This window comes from Lepidochelys olivacea (genome assembly GCF_965140295.1).
Source record: "Lepidochelys olivacea isolate rLepOli2 genome assembly, chromosome: 6".
NCBI classification, from domain to species: domain Eukaryota; kingdom Metazoa; phylum Chordata; order Testudines; family Cheloniidae; genus Lepidochelys; species Lepidochelys olivacea.
Window position 1 is genome coordinate 18,709,622 of NC_140416.1, and position 19,996 is coordinate 18,729,617.

Below are 19,996 nucleotides of genomic sequence, written 5' to 3' on the forward strand. Positions count from 1 at the left end.
CACTTCCTGTCCTAAGCTATATGAAATGAAGTTCAAGCCTCAGTGAACAGCGACCACGTTATAACCCCATGCAGACAGCAACAGGCACTCTGGGAAAAGCTGCAAATTGGCTTCTAGCTAGGTTGTTAACGCTCTTGGGCAAGAACTGTCTTTCCTATTACTCATTTGGACAGCGCCTAGCACAATCTCAATTGGGGTTCTCGTGTGACACTGTAATAATAATAATTCTAGAGTGGGGGAAATGGTGGGTGCATAGCTTTACAGCTCCCCCCCTTCACCTCCTAAAGTCCACAATCATCGGCAACGGAATCGCTTCCCCGCCCCGCATCTAATATTCAGAGATTATTCTACAACTCTCTTCTTTTAATTCAATACCCTTATGGATGCTGCTCCATCTCCAGATTTTCTATAAAATCCCCAAAAGCAGAAGCTATTGGACAACCCTCTGGCAGCCAAGATGGCTGAGCAAGGAGATGCTGTCCCTCTAAGACTAGCAACACCAAAGGATTCAAGGGATAAAATCAGGGACACAGGAGACAAAAAAAAACAAAACAAACCCCAACCTTTCTATATGCCAATGACATTCTCCTAGATATTAAAAATTCCAGATCCATTCCAAACACCCTACAAATGATAAACGTTGGTAAATTCTATGGCTACAGGACAAACTGGGACAAGTTCGAAGCAGTGACAATCCCATGAGATCTAGTTGTAAGTGGCTTCTCCTATAGGGACATGTAGATGTTAACAGACAAACCTCAGCTATCTTGGCGTCCTATTCCCTAAGGAAATTAAAAACATAGTCAAGGATAACCTCACCCCATTAACCATGCAAATAATAAGCAATTTAAATAGATGGCAGGCACTACTTCTCCCCCTTGGGGGAAAAATAAACAATTAAAAGGAATGCCCTTCTCAGGAGCCTTTTTATTCTGAATTCCCTCCTTTTCCATAGTCCTCCCTTTTATTTTACCAAAATAAACAGGGTCAGGTCCTTCCTGTGTGGTGCTGGTAACACACTAAAGCAGCCTTGCAAAGAGCACAGCTCCCTGTCAAAACATGCAGTTTGAGATTTCCCAACTTTAAACTTTACCACCAGGCAAAACATTCTTAGCCACGCAGCACAGTGGCTCCTTCCGTCATGCTGTCGAGCCCCAGACTGGCTCCAGCTGGAAGCAGAATTGGTTGCTCCTTTTCCTCTTTCCCACGGTGCTGCACTCACATTACTACCGATTCGCTACAAAACAATGACCAGCTATTGTGGAGGCAAAAATCCCGAGCGTAGCAAGTCTACTGAATTTAAAAACAATCCCCTTCTACATACCAGGATCTCTGGTCTCTATCTAACCTGAAACTCTAGCAGGCAATCCCATCATTTGGAGAGTCTGGATTAGGAAAGGGATTTTGACTATCAATATTAAAAGAAAGGTTCAATCTAGAGTCTAAGAAGGAGTGGCAATATATCCAACTTAAACAAGCCATCTCCCATCTGCTTGGCCTTCGATACCTGCAATGCCTCTGACTCTCCTGAACTGCTCTCATATCTCCAAATATTACTCCGATTGCCAAGACCTAGGGCACAACACGATATGCACACTTGGCTAGCAAATCTGAATTAAATATAGATTGGAGGAGGAACTAGGCCAATTACTGTCTGCTCATCAATGGAAACAAATTTTAGCCAGTGCTTCAAACTGTTCCTTGAACCTCCATTTAAGATTAATCCAGCAGAAAATCATACAGGAGGTGGCTTTGGATCACACTCCCACTGTTCAAAACAGGAGCCACTAAGTCAGACAAATGCTGGCGCTTTGATTCAACAGGTGCTAATTTAACCCCTGTGCTCTGGGAATGTGTATGTTTTGGGCAGAACTTAATTGCAGAGTTAATTTTTTCCAGTGAAACAAAATTGGGTTCCCAGCTAAACATGTACTTTTAAACCAAATGGACGTTAACTGGAAGCACCTGAAAACCTGTGGCTTAAGCAGAGCACTAATAATTGCTCAAAGGCTGGTACTACAAAAATGGAAATCCAAAAAAATGACCATCAATTGAAGACTGGCGCATAGAACATTGTAAGCCTGGCTGCCATGATGGGCTGAGATTTCCAAAACAGATTAAAGCACTGCTTAAAATCAATGGGAACTGGGAATCCAAAACAGCCATAATATTTTTGATGAATACATTGTTAAATGTACCAGAGATCACCCTTATTCCTCTAGATCCTGTATTAAAAGACCACTTCCCAAGCATCACCAGGATGTACCCAGTCCAATTTTGCTTTACCTTTATTAGGCAAATGTTACAGCTAAACAGCAGCTTGTCAGTCCCTGATGTTGGTTCACAATATAATCAATCAGTATTCTGCGCACTGCTGGAACCTACATCTTCACATTTCCTGAATTGCTAGGGTTGGAAAGCCTGACTGGACTTGCAACTCCAATGGAGTCACTCATGATTCACACTGAGATCAGAATCAGGCACCAAATTTACAACCTTACCGTTGCTTTCATTTTCTTTTGTGCATTTAAACAGGATGGAACGTTTGGGAAGCATTTACGGAGCCAGAAGGCATTAAATCAAAAAGAGTGTGTTTTCTGTAGATGGCAAAGTATAAGTGTTTTCCCACCTCCCCAACCTCTTTTGATCAGTTACTCTGGAATAAGGGAGAAATATCTTGTTTCCATGGGATGGCACTGGTGTCAGTATTCCTTTATGACGAAAGAGGACCTGTCCCACCAGCACTCTCCAGAAAGCAGTGGAAAATATTAACAGCCTATTATAGTTCTTCTACTACTTATGTACTAAGCTTTGTGCATTGGACCCTGATGTTCCTAACCACAAACACGGAAAGGTGCCATTTGTTCACAGTTTGGTTTATTACATCAATTGCCTGGGGGAAATTGAAAGATAATCTACCAAGTAGGAGGATTTTAAGCACAGAAGCTTTCCATTGGCATTTCTGGGCATATACTAACCTGTGACCCCTGGAGGTAGCGGGAGCTGAATTTTAACTGGCCTGAGGAAATCCACAGTGGAATTCTGGGAGAGGCAGAGCAGGGGACTGGCTCTGGACTCTGGATCGTCCGTGATCTCTGCCAACTCCTCTGCCGACACTGGCAACACCTGGTGGTTGAACAATAATCAAATCAGCTTAATGTCTGAATACCCGAGTTCACTGAGGCAGAAAGAGGGCAATGGCACTGTGACGTTATCTGATTAAAATATGACCATATAGATCGCTGTTGCAATTACTGTTATATATTTGCAACAAATCTTGTACAAAGATTGTCAAGTGAGGTGTCTATGAAAAGATTATGATTTGCTGGTTATGATTATGCTATCTGTATGCATGTATCATTTTTGTATTTGAAGTTATGAATATTGGCTCTATACCTGGATTTCAAATGTTTGCTCCTGGGGTAATGCCCACAAGGTATTTAGCCTGCACATCTTGAAGGGACTATTCAAATTAAGTGGCTCATCAAGAAACACTTAACTGACAGTGGACCATGGGAGACGCTCATCTGCACTGAATGAACTGTCCTGTGGACGTTCCATCTGAAATATAGTTAATGGCCTCCTGCAATGACTAGGTGAAATGCATGGACATGTGACTTGTCCATGTGACTACAACCACCATCTTGTTACTGTACTTTTCAACAGTAAGAACAATGGGATTCCCACCACATGGCAGAAGAGATAAAAGGCCCTGGAAACTCCTCCATTTTGCCTCTTTTCTGCCCAAACCTCTGGACTATGGACGATACTAATGGGAGCATTTTAACCAATGGATGGAAGACTTTCCAATGATTTGGAATGATTTCCAATGACTTACCAAGCCAGCAGTTTATTCCATCACTGCTGCAAGCCTGAACCAAGGAGGTTCATTTATCATATGTATTTGATTCCTCTAACCAATTTTAACTCTCACCTTTCTTTCTTTTTATGAATAAACCTTTAGATTTTAGATACTAAAGGATTGGCACCAGTGTGATTTTTTGGTAAGATCTAAGTTATATTTTGACCTGAGTGTGTGGCTGGTCCTTTGGGATCAGAAGAATGTTTTATTTGAAGAGATTGGTTTTAAAGAACCACTCATCTCTAAGTCTAATGTTTTCGGTGGTAATACAAAGACTGGAATGCCTGAGGAAACTGCTTTTATGACTTCTTGTTAGCCAGTGTCGTGAAACAGAAGTTTACTTTTGTTGCTGGTTTGGTATATCCTATGTGGGATTAGCCACCAGTCTTGGGGTGTATCTGCTCTATTTCTCAGCAGTTTGTCCTGAATTTGGTGTTCTCACTTGTGACCCAAGAAGGCATGGTTACAGGCCCCAACCGCTCAAATGCCAGGCCTGACTCAGTGGCACAGGCTGGCTGCCAAGTGGGAGTGTGAATCCTAATTCCTGAACCACATTTTGCTCAGAGTTATACTGGTGTAAACTTGGCAAACAGGGCCCTGAGCCAGATTGAGTCTTCTCGGTGCTACTGTCACACATTTAATTAAACAGCTACCACGACCACCCCTACTAACTTTGATTCCATGCATCTGATGAAGTGGGTTTTAGCCAACAAAAGGTTATGCCCAAATAAATTTGTTAGTCTCTAAGGTGTCACAAAGACTCCTCATGGTTTTTACTAACTTTAATGGGGCTGCTCCAGAGTTAGAATAAGGGTAAAGTTTAACGCTCTGAATCTCACTTGCTGAGCTGGTCTGTCATGCTTTTCGTTCTTGGATACTAAGCAAGAGGCTAAAGCTGCATGTCCTTTGACAGTGCTGCCTGCTGGCTTATCAAGCGCCTTGGTAGCAAAGCTCTGAGCAGAACCCCATTCAGCCTTCCCCAGAGAAGGACAGAGGGGCCAGGACTGTATCAAGGAAGGTTGTATGGGAGAGGGGAAAGAGACAGGTTTGTTTGTTTTTAAACAGGGTACAGGATTTAGTTGGTGTTGGTCCTTCTTTGAGCAGGGGATTGGACTAGATGACCTCCTGAGGTCTCTTCCAACCCTAATATTCTATGATTAGTCTTGCCAACTCCCCTGTCCCACAAGTCCCAGATACATTTGTCCCCAGCCCCATAGCCTGGAAAGGTCAAAGCCTTGGGGAATGTGGCGGGAGACCCAAAAGATGAACATTGCACTCATGCATTATGGCAATGATTTGCAAAACTCCTCAGCACCCAGCACACCAGCTGAGGTCAGTGGCAGCTGCAGGCATTCAGCACTCTGAGAAGTGAGGTACTCAGGGCCCAACCAAACATCTATTGACTCCACTAGGTGTTAAACCAGGCCCTACCTCAGCAAGACGTGCTAGCGTTTCTCAGATGTAGCTGCCATGTCAGCATGTGGCCATCAGAGGCTTTTCTTGCAGCCACAGCCTCCTGCGCGGTGATTTGGGGGGCAGGGAGCAAAGCAGCAGCCCCTTCCTCGGTCTGCAAGGAGGGGATGGGCTCTTCCCCCCTCTGGAGCCACAAACACCAGAGGAGCAGACAGTCAGTATAAGTTCCCCCTTCTCCCATGGGCGGTAGGGCTCAGTCTTCTGGCTTCAGCCCTGGGGTGGCAGGCGGCAGGCTCCGGCCGCTGGGCTTTGGGCTCACCAACCCCCTCATCACCCCTGGCCCCCGACTCATCCACCTCATCACCCCTGGCCCCAGCTGCCTCCCTACCCACCTCCCCATCCAAGGCTTAATTTGTCCCCCAGCTTGCCAGGACCGAGTAAGTCTGCTGTGAAAAGCGATATTTGTATGCTTGTTACTATCACTGTTTACTTCTCCCAGCTAGCTAACAAGTCTGCGGCTGTGAAAAGTGACAGTAACAATCATACAAATATCACTTTTCACAGAAGCAGACTTACTAGCTAGCAATTCTTAAACAAAACAAAACAAAAAAAGCAAAAGAAACGAGAGCAACAAAAAACCAAGAACATGCAAAGCACCTTCTTTGTGTTTCTATTCTGTTTAGGTCCAGTAAAGACTAGAGACCACTGTACGTTGTTGTTATTATTGAGTCTGCAAAAAAACCACCCTGCAATTACAATGATTGGGACTTGTATGGGTGCAGATTTATTTGTTCTTCCTCAACTTAACTACGTTTTTCAGAAAAATGGACATAGCAGCCCCAGCAACAGTAGGTGGCTGCATTCTGAGGCCACCAAAAATTTTGCTAGGAGAACCTTAACAAGTTACAATGCTTGACCTACGGCGTATGTGAGTGCCAACCCCTGCCAGACAGCTAATGACCCAGCCCATTTCACAGCAGGGGAAACCGAGGCAGGGAGGCTCTGACGTACCTAAAAGCCACAAGAAGCCCAAGTCAGACCCAGTTCCCTGGCTGGTGCTTGGCCCATCCTTCTTTCTCATTTAGTGCATCTATCCTATTGCCTGCTCTCATCTCCAGCACACGCCAGCAGTCCTATCAGAGCTTGCGTTTTAGTTTTAGCGTACACACACACACACCTGCAATGTGATGCTCCGAGTCTCCTCTGTGACTCCAGGAGGGAAGGTCACTTTGATGCTTGGATCCACAGTGGAAAAGAGCAAAGTCCCCGCTGATGGGACACTACATTTATTCTCCACGAGCCGAGAGACGACCAGGAACCAGGAGAAGTGGGGGATGCTACAGCAAGCCATGTGCTTCTGTTACAAAACGTGGGAAACAAAGAAAACACAGCTGAGTGACATGTTACAGTATCTTTCAGACACACGGATTGACACCAGTTGAAGTCAATGGAATCACTGAAAAAAAATCAATGGCTCATAATGTTTCATCAGTACATATGCAGATATATTACACACATTTAGATGCAAACACACGCCACCAATAAAGCTTATTTTCTTAAACACCTGAGAAGACATTTGCACCGTTAGAGCTGGCATTTGAGGTGACCTTTCATACCCCACTCCTGGTATGAGTCACACTGCACAGACTGCAGAAGCAGCCTAGACGTTTTGGACAGGATAGCCTGCAGCACCCGCTGTGCTCCCGGGATTGATTGCTGGTAGGGTGGCAGGGAGAGCACAGGTTGACCCTTAGCACAGTACCCCACAGCACTTCACAAAACATGGAGTAAGAGGAGGTCCCAGCCAAGCAGATCTTTCAGTCCAATGCTAAATTAAGATGGAAAATTGTAGTCTCTAGACAACATTTCTCAAATGCGGCCACCAGGGGCTTTTCGGTCAGCTACAACAGCCTCCTGGGCAGTGATGGCAGGGGGCAAAGCATCAGCCCCTCCCCTTCCCTCCTTGTTGCTCCTGAATGCGCCGCCCTGCACCGCCTCTGGAGAGAGACGAGGCACAACACTGCAGGAGCAAGGTGAGTTCTTGACCCACCTTGAGTAGAGGAGGTTTGAGTAGCAGGCTCCAGTGGTGGGACTTCAGGAACCAGGCCGTGCAGCCCTGGGCTCTGAGCACGGGGCAGCAGGTACTGACCCTCCCACCCCACCCCCACAACTCTGGCCATGTGGCCCTGGCCTCCAGCTGCAGGGCTTCAGCCTCCTGCCCCTGGTTCCAGCTGCATGGTGGCAGCCGCTGGCTCCCGGCTCCAGTCCCGGGCTCTGGCCGTGCAGCGGCAGGCACTAGCCCTGGGCACTGACCCACAGCTCCGGCTGCATGGCAGCAGGCTGCGATCCTTGGCTCCAGCCATGCAGTTCCTGTTCCAAGCTCTGGGTTCTGGCCGTGGGCACTGAGCCTCAGCCCTGGCCACCTGGCAGCAGACACCAGGCCCTGGCTCTGGCCATGGGACAGTGGGGTTCATCACCCACCCCCATCACCCTTGGCCCCAGCTACCTCCCACAGCCCTGTATCCATCCCCGCCAGGCCCAGACCCTGCTGCTTTCCTGGCCTTGCCTCCATCCCCCCGCAATTGCCCCGGGCCCCTGCTGCATCCCCCTTCCAGGATGTAATGGGTCCTGGGGCTTGCTGAGAAAAGTGATATTAACAAACACGCAAATACAGCAAAGAGCCCTGTGGCACCTTATAGACTAACAGACGTACTGGAGCATGAGCTTTCACGGGTGAATACCCACTTCGTCAGATGCGTCTTACAGATCCAAACTAACACAGTTACCCCTCTGATACTAAACATGCAAATATCACTTTTCACAGCAGACCGACTAGCTATCTGAGAAAGTGATACTTGTATGTTTGTGAATATCACTTTTCACAGCCTCCCAGGTAGCTACTAATATACAAATATCACTTCTCACAGCAAGCCCCAGGACTCACTAAGCCGGGGGGGGGGAGGGCAGGTGTGGGTGGAGGTGGAGAAGAGGGCCGAAAGGGGAGGCAGCATTATTTTTGTTATTGAGTCTGCCTAAAAACCCTACAGATATGCCTTCCGATGATCTGGATGTGACTCTGTGCATATTTAATTGTTCTTCCTAAAGTTAATTAAGTATTTTAGGTTAAAAGTCTCAGTGCAGCCACCAGTGAGAGTTGGTGGCCACACTCTGAGGCCATCAAAAAATGTGTTGCGAGAACCCCTGCTCTAGTTGCCACGCGTCTGTATTGGAGAGGAGGGATGCAGGCGCAACCCCTTTATACCAACTGGACCCACAGCTCAGGTCCAAGCTAGCCCTGGGGACTGGACAAAGTTAAGCCCTGCTATCTGCCGCAGGGCAAGTCAGATATCCTGCATGTGACCAGGAGTTAATCCAACCTGCTCACCTTCGGCTTTCCTCTCCGCTCCACCTTGGTTTGCAGGTCGCTCCAGCTCTGCCCATTGAAGGTCCGAACTACCACCTCTCGCTCACGCTGCGTTTGAGGGGAGGTGTAAGGCATCCAGATCTGCACCTCCTGGCAGGGGACAACAGGGAGTTTCCATGAGACGCCAACAGAACGGCACCCCGACTCTAGAGACATCCTCTTACCTGGGCAAGCAGGGGAGGCCAATGTGACAGGGCGTGGCAAGCCTCCGTGCTCCCCTCTCCCCGCTGGAGGCCCCACTGCTCTGCTCCACCCCACCCCTGGAAACAGCCTTCTGAGAGGAAATGAGCAGTGAGCACATGATCTCTGGGCTTACCTAGAGAAGCATCCCGGGAGCAGCCATTGTGGGAACCATGGAGAGCTGCTCCTCCAGCAACTAAAGGGCTGGGGATCAGTAACACCCAATCAAGGGCAAAAAAGAGAAGGAGCTGCCTGCTGCTAGCAAGGTAGTTCCTGGCTGGAGCCGGTGGCATGAGCAGAGATGCTCCCTAGGCTACAGACAAAGGAGCCACGCTGGACCAGGGCCCATTGCTGGCCCCAAATCGGCGGCCGGAGCTCAGGAAGAACCCTGCTGATTTAACTCTGGGGAGCAAATTAAACCCCAGAAAGGTAGGAAACCATTTGATTTCTGATTGGCCCTGAAGGGCAAGGGGCTGCTTCTATCCAAGTTGGCTGTACCCCAGAAGGGGTCTGAGCTGGGTGACCCGACCAAGCCACAGAAGACCCACAGAGGTAGGCTGACAGCCTGCCGGGGGTGCTGGGAGCTGACAAGAGCAGCAACACCATGCCCAGACGCTGGGGGACGCTCACAGGGGTAAGTGCAATCCACCACAGGCAGATTTTAGGCAGAGAGTGGGGGGTGGTTATGAAAACTGATCTCTCCTGCAGCCCACCAGCCCTGGAGTCAGCTAGAACCACTGCCTCCAGTTCCTTGGCTATGCTCCAGACAATGCTTCGGTGGGGGTGTTGTGCACTGGCCTCCCAAAAAGGCCAGTGAGCTCCTGTTGGCCATGACTGGCTTCACCGGGCTACTCATGTAAGCGTCCATTAATGGGGCATGAGTCCTGTTTCTGGCAGACAGAGGTCACCCCCAGGGGCTGGCTCTCCCCCTAGGAGGAGTTCACGAGCTGGGAGGGAGGAGGTTCTCATTCAGAGAACAGCCTGCATTGTGGCAGAAGGGATGGGGAAGGTGTGGGGACAGCATGCTGCCAGGGGAGAAAACACTGCCCTTTTGGGGATTTGCCCTGGTGCTGAGAATCCCTTTCAAGTTTGATCCCCAGGGCTATTTGCAAGCAGGGATGTGTGGTTCAGGGATCCCAGCAGTCAGCACACAGCCCCAAGACATGATCCTTTCAGGCCACAAACAAGGATTTTCTGGCCAGTCATATTTGCACATATGGACCCACGATGGGCTATAACAGAGTTCTGCCCAGCCCCGTCCTGCCCCTCACGTGCGCTTACCTGCTGGAACTCAACCCCGTGAGGCCACAGCTCCAGGACTTCACTCAGCAGGATGTCATGGTGCCTCAGTTTCACCCACCGTGGGTCAGGCGAGAGCGTTTGGAAATGGATTGTTACTGAGGAGGTGGCAGCACCCGGGGGGAAGTAAAACTGGATGCCGCAGGCCAGGATGACTTTGCAGCCGTTGGGGGTCACAGTAAAGCTTTTGAAAACGAAGCAATGTATGAATGACATCTTGCAATGACTCGCATTGGTGTTTACAGTGTTGTTGTAGCTGTGTGGGTCCCAGGATATCAGAGAGACAAAGTGGGTGAGGGCATCTCTTTTATTGGATCAACTTAATCTGTAATGCACTAACCGCCCTTTTTAGCCTATGACTATAGGGGCGTTAATAGGCCACTTCAACTTGACTGGTCCCTTAGAATATGCGCTAACTACTTTTGCCAAAAAACTCTGTTCCATCTTGTATGGAGCTGTGACACTCCCCAGACCTAAGGAAGAGCTCTGTGTAGCGTGAAAGCTTGTCGCTCTCACTCACAGACACTGGTCCAATAAAAGATATTACCTCACCCACCTTGTCTTCCAATGACATCACACGCCATTAAACTTTTGCTTTCCTGTGTCTTGTGACTGGCAAGACAAACTCCCTGCATGTAATGGAGTAAAACTCTGACTTGTCTATTGGGACTGAAAACAATTTGGGGCAGAGACTACTCCTAATAATGTGTATATACAGCACCTAGCACAACGAGATCCTAATCTTGACTGGGGCATCTAGGTGCTACTGCAATACAAAATAATAAATAGTAACAAAAACAATAAAGACACTGCGTGAAATACCTGTCATCACTGGGTACAAGGAACACTCTTCCTAGCTCTCCTGAGCTGGATTCATCTGCAGTGAATCAGAAGAAGAGACATGAACTGGGTGGGTAGCAGGCAGACTGGAGGCAGACATTCCATTGATTTGAGGGGTGCAGGTGATAAAGGAGCATTCCTCTTGCAACACTGTGCTCATAACAGGCTGGATCCAAATTCCAGTGAAGTCAGTGAGAGATTTTCCATATCCCCCCCCATGGACTTTGGATCGGGTTCCATGGGAGGACAGACAGAGGTCAGTGAACTTTTGATGCATCTCTTTTCCTGCACTTAGCAGCTATTGCCCTGGCTGTATTGTCATCGCTGACTCTTCCCTACCTCTGCCTCTTTATGATCTAAATAGCAGGTGCTTTTTGGGATCTTTTTGCTTGCAGTCTGAGGACTTTCCCAAGAGGCCGACTTCCTTTTGCCCACTGACTCCCCCACAGCCCCACCTCTGCATCGCCAGCAAGACCTTTCCAATGATCAGGCTGAGCAAAAGCATCTCCAGAGATTTTTTTTTTTTTTTTTACACCTTAGAACTGACTCTCAAAAAACGAGAATCCCTCCCACAGAACTAGCACAGCCTGTAATTGAAGACACAGGCACCTAGTGTAGGAACTTCTGGATAGCCGTCCTCTCCCTTACACACCCTCTAGTGCAATTAAGCCCACATCAAATGTGGATTGTAAACTCTTTGGACGAGGGGCTCACCCTTCCATGTGTCCGTGCAGTGCAAAATACACCTGTAATGATGCCATACCAATAATGACCCATTTTCTCCCCCTCATCTCCAACAATCACATTCACACACCAGCTTGTGACACTTGCTAGAGCCTGGGAGCAGCTGTCTGAGATGCAGTCAAGCCAATGAGACGTAATTACCAGATTGCAGGGGGATCTCAGGTTCTCCTAAAGGATTGCCCCGCAGGTGCACAAAGGGAGAGCTCTGGATCTCGGGGGGGATGGAGCGTAGCCTGTTGTTCTGCAAGTCAAGCCTGGACAAGTTGGGGAGGCTGGCGAGGGATGCAGGGACAGTCACCAGGAGATTGCTGTGAAGACGCAGCTGCTGCAGAGATCGCAAATTGGCTGCAAGTTAGAACAAGAAGAAAAATTGCCCCCTCTCAGTAAATACATGAGTAGTGATTCTAACCACCATACACATACATCCCCAATTCCCCTTAGCAAGCACCCAGAGCGCCACCCCAGCCTGCCTGCACCAGACCACTAAACACACACACAAATCATGGCTATATTTAAATCATGAGGGGGGGCACAAAGATTGTGGGTTCAGAGAATTAGCAGGTTGGGAGAGCAGTAAGTTCTTTGGGACAGGGACTGTCCTTTTGTTCTGTTTGTACAGTGCCTAGCACAATGGGATTCCAGTCCATGCCTGGGGCTACAACATGCTACGGCAATATAACGACCATGGCAGAAACCTGGGCATAGTAATACAAAAATCAAAGCTGTGGAAATAGCCCCATTCAGAATACAAGTTTGAGATCTGAGAGTCCAGCACTGAACGGCTCTCTGGATTGGTCTGGACTCAACGCAGAGGTCATTTAAAACAGAACAACCCATCATCCATCATTAGCCCTCAGTGCATTGCCTCACATCAGCAACTGCAGAGATGCTGGGATCCTGTCAGGAGCCAGTGCCCCAGCCAGCCAAAGGGCTGGATCCCCAGCTGGTTTATGTCAGTTTGAAGGCAATGGCATTATCCTGATTTGTAACAACTCAGGATCTGGCCCAGTGTCTTCTGAATCTTCAAAGTGCCCGGTTTGCTTACTGACTAAATTGATGGGGCCCTATATAGACAACATCCTGCTCCTAGCAAGTCGTGCAAGAGATACCTCCCAATCCACAGCCCTGCTTGGGGGTGATGAAGTAAGGGGGGCAGTGACAGACACCTAAATCCCATTTAGGTTTTACATGCCTTCCTGTTCAAAGACCCCCTAAAACCCACCCATTCCATGCCAGAAGCTAGGGACTCTTCTCTTTCATTCTCATTCTCTCTTTCTCTGGGTGCACCTCTTACCAAGGGAGCCAGGGACGCCCACCAATTGATTCCCTGAGAGATCCAGCTCCAGGCAGTTATACAGACTCCCGATCTCGTCGGGAAGCGATTCCAGGGCGTTTTCAGACAGGTCCAGTCTCTGCAGCGCTGCCAGCTCCCCGATGCTCCGTGGCAGATCCCGGAGCTGGTTTTTCATGGCAGAGAAGAAAGTCAGTTTACTGAGCCGGCCGAAGTCTTCAGGCAGCCCCACCAGGCTGTTGTGGCACACCAAGAGTACACGGAGGCTGGCAAGGTCAGTGACGCAGCTGGGCAACCTGGAGAAGCTATTAAAGCTGAGATCCAGATGTGTGAGACATAGTAGATTCCTAAAATCTTGTGGCAAGGTTGTCAGGGAACCCTGTTGACAAGCACCGAATTCATCCTTGGCATGCCCACCTGGGGGCAAGGAAAAGCAGAGAAAAAGGAGTCCATGTTACATGGATTCTGCTAAGCTAGCCTCAGATAGGCACACACAGCTCCCTCTCAAATCAACAGCATGGCAAACTGGAAATTCAGACAATGTTAACACGAGGCTGGAGGGATTGGTGCACGCACGCAGATTATAAGAGTAAGGTGTATAGCATGGCCTAATGGCTAGTGCACTAAAGTGTGGTTCAGGAGACCTGGGTTCTAGTCCCAGCACCGTCACTGGGTGAATCACCTGTATGACTTCACCTCCCCGTCTCTCAGTTTCTCCGTCCGTAAAATCGGCTGTATCAACTGTGGAGGACTCTGTATTGTGTGTGGTTCTGTGGAGCGGGACGTATGTACGAGGGGTCTGTTTTAGCACAGTCTCATCTTTTTTTCATTCCAGTCTGACCCCTGGACCTCTGACACCTAAAACTTTGGTGCGTTAACAGCTGAGGAGGACAGGAGAGATTTCTCTGGTACACAGTGGGAGAAGGGAGAACTAGGAATTACAGGATGCACTTATGGAAGAGGCAATTTTAGCTGAAGATGGGGAAATTTCCCTGAGAGGGAGGTATATTTGGCTGTGGCACAGGGTCCCCAAGGGAAAGGATAGACGCCTCACTGCTTGGGACTTTTAAAACTAGCCTGGACAGAAGCACATCAGTAATAACCCACACTGGCAGGGAGGGGGACTGCATGGTCTAATAGCTTTCCCCATCTCTGACTTTGACAAGTCTAGGTTTGATGGGAGGCGTGCTCAGGTATTTAAGGGCACGTCTGGCTCCAAATAATAAATCAAGCACATTCAAAGGATTTCTGGCTTGCTTGAGACTACCAGGGCAAGTGACCCATGTGGGGAAAAAAATGTGGCAGCCACATGATCTAAATTCACACTTCCCTAAATGTACCAGTATCCTCCCTTCCTCCTACTCACCACCCTCCTGCAGTGCAATTTTAAATGCTTACATTAGAGGAGACCACTGGATTTTTTTGTTGTACAATAGAAGAAAGATTAATATTTGAGAAACCCTGGATTAGCAAATAGTAGGGCTCAAATACGGAATTCTTAGTGAATCAAGTTTTTCCCACTTCAGGATACTCAGAGTATCTGAGCACTTCACAGCATAACTCTATGGAGGTAGGGAAGTATTAATGTGCCCATTCTACAGATGGGGGAACTGAGGCCCAGATCCACAAAGATATTTAGACTTCTGACTTCCCTTGATTTCAAACACCTTTGTGGTTCTGGGCCAGAGATATTTGCCTAAGGTCACATTCTGGTGGAGCAGGGGAAATGAACCAAGTCTCCTGACTCCCAGGTTAGTGTCCTAACCACTGGACCATCCTTCCTCCCTAACGTGCACACACAGCTCCCCACAGAAGACTGGGTGGTTCAACATTTTTCCAAGATAACTAAAAACACATCATTTGTATTCACAGCCTCCTAGCATACAAAAACTAGGAAGCCAAAGAAGCAATACAATGGTCAACAGGTATTTATTGAATGTCATCATGCCACAGACTGCAAGCCTTAGGCATATCCACTCCAATACTTTTTGTGCTCCTGATAAGTTGGCTTCTTTGCTGTTCATTCTCAAACCATGTTCCCAGCCTGTACTGCAGGGCACAGGATGACGGTCTGTTCAGAAAGCTACACCAGAACGAAATGCAGTGAAAGGAATGATTATGTCTCATGAGGGGGGAAATAATCACCAAAAATTATTTCAGATTCTCCACAACTGAAGATCTAACCCAGTCTCCATTCAAGTGATATTCAAATAAAAGGCTGCACCTGTCAGACTGAATCAGGTGAGGAAATTGGTCCCCAGCAGCTGTGGAAACAAAGGATGGTAATAACAGCCCCTATGCTGGATTTTGCTCAATCTGCTTGCTGCTCCCCATAAGGCTAACAGACCCAAAGCCGCTGCAAGGAGCTTTAGTGCACAATGGAAACCATAAAGCGCATCCATCCTGTAGGAGCAGAGAGAAAGAGCCAAGCCTGGACAAATGGGCAGGGATGCTTCTCCGTGTCTTACCTTTGAGCACCAGCGACTTCAGGCACTTCAGGACAGGAAGGCTACCCAGCGTGGAGTCTATGAGGGCCTCGTTGCAGTTCAGCCGCAGGAATTCCACCTGGGCCACCTCTTCCCTTCGTTTCTCAAACAGCTTGAGGAACTGATGACAGCCGTCGGGGTACACATCCAGGTTCAGCCTGTTGCCTGCAAGGCGGCAGCCCTCAAGTGCGGCAGTCACCAAACTGCCCTCCCCCAAAGCCGCCCCAACCTCCGGCAGCTCTGCCATCTTCTGCTGTTAGTCCACTGGGGCCGGAGCATGTTTTGACTTGCCAGGCAGGCAGGCACTGGCAGCATCACAAGGCAGCCGTGAAGACGAGAAAGGAGGCTCTAAAAGGGAACATGAGCACACAGTGAAACCCTACTGCCCCTGCACAGCCTAGCTAGAAGAAGCTTGTAAACAGCATCTTCCGACCATAATAAGATGCATGGGGATTGTACATACAGTATGTCACTAAAGATTTTATGGGCAGTTGGTACAGACTTTGAGGCCAGAAGGGACCATCATGATCATCTAGTCTGACCTCCTGCACATCACAGGCCCCAGAACCTCACCCGCCCACTCCTATAATAGACCCCTGAACTCCAGCTGAGTTACTGAAGTCCTCAAATCATGATTTAGAAGACTTTAAGTTACAGAGAATCCACCATTTACACTAATTTAAACCAGCAAATGACTGTGCCCCATGCTGCAGAGGAAGGTGAAGCCCCCGCAGGATCTCTGCCAATCTGACACAGGGGAAAATTCCTTCCTGACCCCAAATATGGTGAGCAGTTAGGCCCTGAGCACGTGGGCAAGACCCACCAGCCAGACATCTGAGAAAGAATTCTCTGTAGTAACTCAGAGCCCTCCCCATCTAGCATCTCATCACCGGCCATTGGAGATCTCTGCTGCTAGCAGCAGTAGATCAGCTATGTGCTAGGTATAGCAATAAGGTGGAACAGCCACCTTGGCGCATTTCCTCCATCTAGCCAGAAAACAGAGTCAGCTCCAGGAATTTAAAGGGTGTAATCAAAGGAGAAGGCTTGCTTAGGATAATAATACCTAGTTCTTCTATAGCACCTTTCATCAGCAAGTCTCGAAGTGCCTTACAAAGGAGGTCAGTATCACTATTCCCATTTTATAGACAGGGAAACAAAGGCATAGAGAGACAAAGCAACTTGCCCAAGGTCACCCAGCAGGCCAAGGGCAAAGTCAGGAGACCTTGGTTCCTAGGCCAGCACTTGATCCAATAGGTTGTGTAATTAGGAGCAACAGGATGAAATTGCAGAGAGGAGAAAGCAGAGGCGGGTTGGCTCACATCAGCACAAGGACTAAGGAACAAAACTTGTAATGTAACTATGCAGTGATGTAATGAAAAAAAAAAATCACATCACATTTATGCACTAGCTGGGACGGGGAGTGCCCTGGGGGAAGCACACACAGCCTTCTGCATTATGGGAGAAGAGGGAAAGGCCAATGTGGGATAAATTCTCCATTGCCCCCTTCACCTTGTGTGGTCATCTATACTACTGGTTTTCAACCTTTTTTTTATTTGCAAACCCCTACAAAAGGAAGCGCAGACCATGTTCGAAATTTTAGACAGTTTGCAGCCCCCACACCGAGTTGCATGGGCCACAGGTTGAAAACCACTGATATACCAGTGCGATTTGAAACCAAAATGCAATTAGTCATTCTGCTTTGCTAGCAGCTACCCAGGTGTTAATGTTAAGCCCTAAATTTCAAAGGAGGGCAGTACCCCCAGCCTCATTTTACAGAAGGGGAAAGTGAGGCACAGGGAAGGAAGCAGCTTGCCCAAGGTCATCGGGCAGGCCACTGGCAGAGCCAGGACTAGAATGTGGCTCTCCGGAGCCCCAGTCTAGTGCGCTACCCACTGGGCTGCCTCCCCTAGGCAGGGTCCCGAGCCATGGGCAGTTTAGCCCCACAGCGCTGTGGGGAACACCCCGGCAAGCCCAGAAGCTGCAGCGATAGGCTCTTGAGGGAGCAGCACCCAGCGCTGGGGTGGGGGGGGGACGCGGGCTGCTGGGAGAGGGAAAGGACAACTCAACCCGCTCAGCCACAGCAGGGCGGGAGGGGACAGGCCCCCATCTGCTCCGCGGACTCAGGAAACGCCAAGTGGCCGACAACTGGGCCCTTGTACCCCGAGCGGCCCGGCCAGGCTGCGGGGATCGGGGGTTAACGCCGCCCCACTTCACCCCGCCTCCGCCCGGGGCAGCGGAGCGGGCTCCGCTTCCGCCGCCCCGCGCACTTGGTGGAAGTTGGGAGGCGGCGCGGAGCGGCCGGTCCCCGCCCCGGGCGCGGGGGGAGCAGCCCGCGGGCTCCCCTTAGCCCCACGTGGCCGCAGGCAGGCAGGCAGCGGGGCCCCGCGCGGCTCTTACCCGGGCTGGAGGGGCCGGGACTGCACCCCGCAGCGCCGCGAGCTCCAGCCCGCCCCGCTCTTAAAGGGACAGTCCCGGGGCGGGGGTGCGGGGGGGGGGGGGCACGATCTGCAGCCCAGGGTGGAGCGTCCCGGGGCCCCGCCCCTCCCGGCTGGCCTAGGCACCCGTGCGCCGCTCGCGGAAGCGGGAACCCGGCGGCGTTGCTTGGCCACATGTGCAGCCACGCTGGTGCACGGAGCTGTTGGCTCGACCCCCTCCAAAAGCCGCGCGCGCGCGCCCACACGGGGGGGGAGGGGGGGGATTTATTTATATTTATGGGAGGGGAGAGGTAGTACCACGGGAGTTACACTTCCAAACCCAACCGATTTAGCCAGTAAGGGCTTTGCATCTTCCTCCTCCTTTCTGCCAGTGATTATGCTGAAGCGCAAGATGCCAGAGCCCGGGCTCCAGTCCTGGCAGGAAGAGAAAAGGAGTACTTGTGGCACCTTAGAGACTAACCAATTTATTTGAGCATAAGCTTTCGTGAGCTACAGCTCACTTCATCGGATGCATACTGTGGAAAGTACAGAAGATCTTTTTATACACACAAAGCATGAAAAAATGGGTGTTCACCACTACAAAAGGTTCTCTCTCCCCCCACCCCACTCTCCTGCAGGTAATAGCTTATTTAGAGTGATCACTCACCTTACAATGTGTATGATAATCAAGTTGGCCAATTCCAGCACAAATCCAGGGTTTAACAGGAACATGTGGAGGGGGGGTAGGAAAAAACAAGGGGAAATAGGCTTGAATAGAGACTGGGAGTGGCTAAGTCATTATGCAAGGTAACCTAAGTTAATTGTATCCAATTTGCAAATGAATTCCAATTCAACAGTCTCTTGGAGTCTGGTTTTGAAGTTTTTTTGTTGTAATATCGCAACTTTCATGTCTGTAATCGCGTGACCAGAGAGATTGAAGTGTTCTCTGACTGGTTTATGAATGTTATAATTCTTGACATCTGATTTGTGTCCATTTATTCTTTTACGTAGAGACTGTCCAGTTTGACCAATGTACATGGCAGAGGGGCATTGCTGGCACATGATGGCATATATCACATTGGTGGATGTGCAGGTGAATGAGCCACTGATAGTGTGGCTGATGTGATTAGGCCCTATGATGGTGTTCCCTGAATAGATATGTGGACACAGCTGGCAACGGGCTTTGTTGCAAGGATAGGTTCCTGGGTTAGTGGTTCTGTTGAGTGGTGTGTGGTTGCTGGTGAGTATTTGCTTCAGGTTGGGGGGCTGTCAGTAGGCAAGGACTGGCCTGTCTCCCAAGATTTGTGAGAGTGTTGGGTCATCCTTCAGGATAGGTTGTAGATCCTTGATAATGCGTTGGAGGGGTTTTAGTTGGGGGCTGAAGGTGACAGCTAGTGGCGTTCTGTTATTTTCTTTGTTAGGCCTGTCCTGTAGTAGGTGACTTCTGGGAACTCTTCTGGCTCTATCAATCTGTTTCTTCACTTCCGCAGGTGGGTATTGTAGTTGTAAGAATGCTTGATAGAGATCTTGTAGGTGTTTGTCTCTGTCTAAGGGGTTGGAGCAAATGCAGTTGTGTCACAGAGCTTGGCTGTAGACAATGGATCATGTGGTGTGGTCAGGGTGAAAGCTGGAGGCATGTAGGTAGGAATAGCGGTCAGTAGGTTTCTGGGATAGGGTGGTGTTTATGTGACCATCGTTTATTAGCACTGTAGTGTCCAGAAAGTGGATCTCTTGTGTGGACTGGAGCAGGCTGTGGTTGATGGTGGGATGGAAATTGTTGAAATCATGGTGGAATTCCTCAAGGGCTTCTTTTCCATGGGGCCAGATGATGAAGATGTCATCAGTGTAGCGCAAGTAGAGTAGGAGCATTAGGGGACGAGAGCTGAGGAAGCGTTGTTCTAAGTCAGCCATAAAAATGTTGGCATACTGTGGGGCCATGCGGGTACCCATAGCAGTGCCGCTGATTTGAAGGTATACATTGTCCCCAAATGTAAAATAGTTATGAGTAAGGAAAAAGTCACAAAATTCAGCCACCAGGTTAGC

General features: G+C 49.2%; 1 protein-coding gene across 3 annotated transcripts in view; it reads right to left on the reverse strand.

Moving 5' to 3' along the window:
• Nucleotides 1-18,022, reverse strand: part of PIDD1 (p53-induced death domain protein 1) — a 29,549-nt gene extending 11,527 nt beyond the window's left edge. The window contains exons 1-9 of one of the 3 annotated variants that reach the window (XM_084631632.1): nucleotides 17,937-18,022; nucleotides 15,522-15,887; nucleotides 13,057-13,470; nucleotides 11,904-12,107; nucleotides 11,001-11,055; nucleotides 10,161-10,362; nucleotides 8,661-8,789; nucleotides 6,453-6,632; nucleotides 2,979-3,126 (exon numbers count right to left, since the gene is read on the reverse strand). In XM_084631632.1, the coding sequence (XP_084487758.1) occupies nucleotides 2,979-3,126; nucleotides 6,453-6,632; nucleotides 8,661-8,789; nucleotides 10,161-10,362; nucleotides 11,001-11,055; nucleotides 11,904-12,107; nucleotides 13,057-13,470; nucleotides 15,522-15,786 (1,597 nt within the window). In that variant the 5' untranslated portion in view covers nucleotides 15,787-15,887; nucleotides 17,937-18,022. Of the gene's footprint in view, nucleotides 1-2,978; nucleotides 3,127-6,452; nucleotides 6,633-8,660; nucleotides 8,790-10,160; nucleotides 10,363-11,000; nucleotides 11,056-11,903; nucleotides 12,108-13,056; nucleotides 13,471-15,521; nucleotides 15,888-17,606; nucleotides 17,696-17,936 lie in introns of those variants that run through there. The other 2 variants (XM_084631633.1, XM_084631634.1) reach the window with 2 other exon arrangements.
• Nucleotides 18,023-19,996: the final 1,974 nt, after the last annotated feature.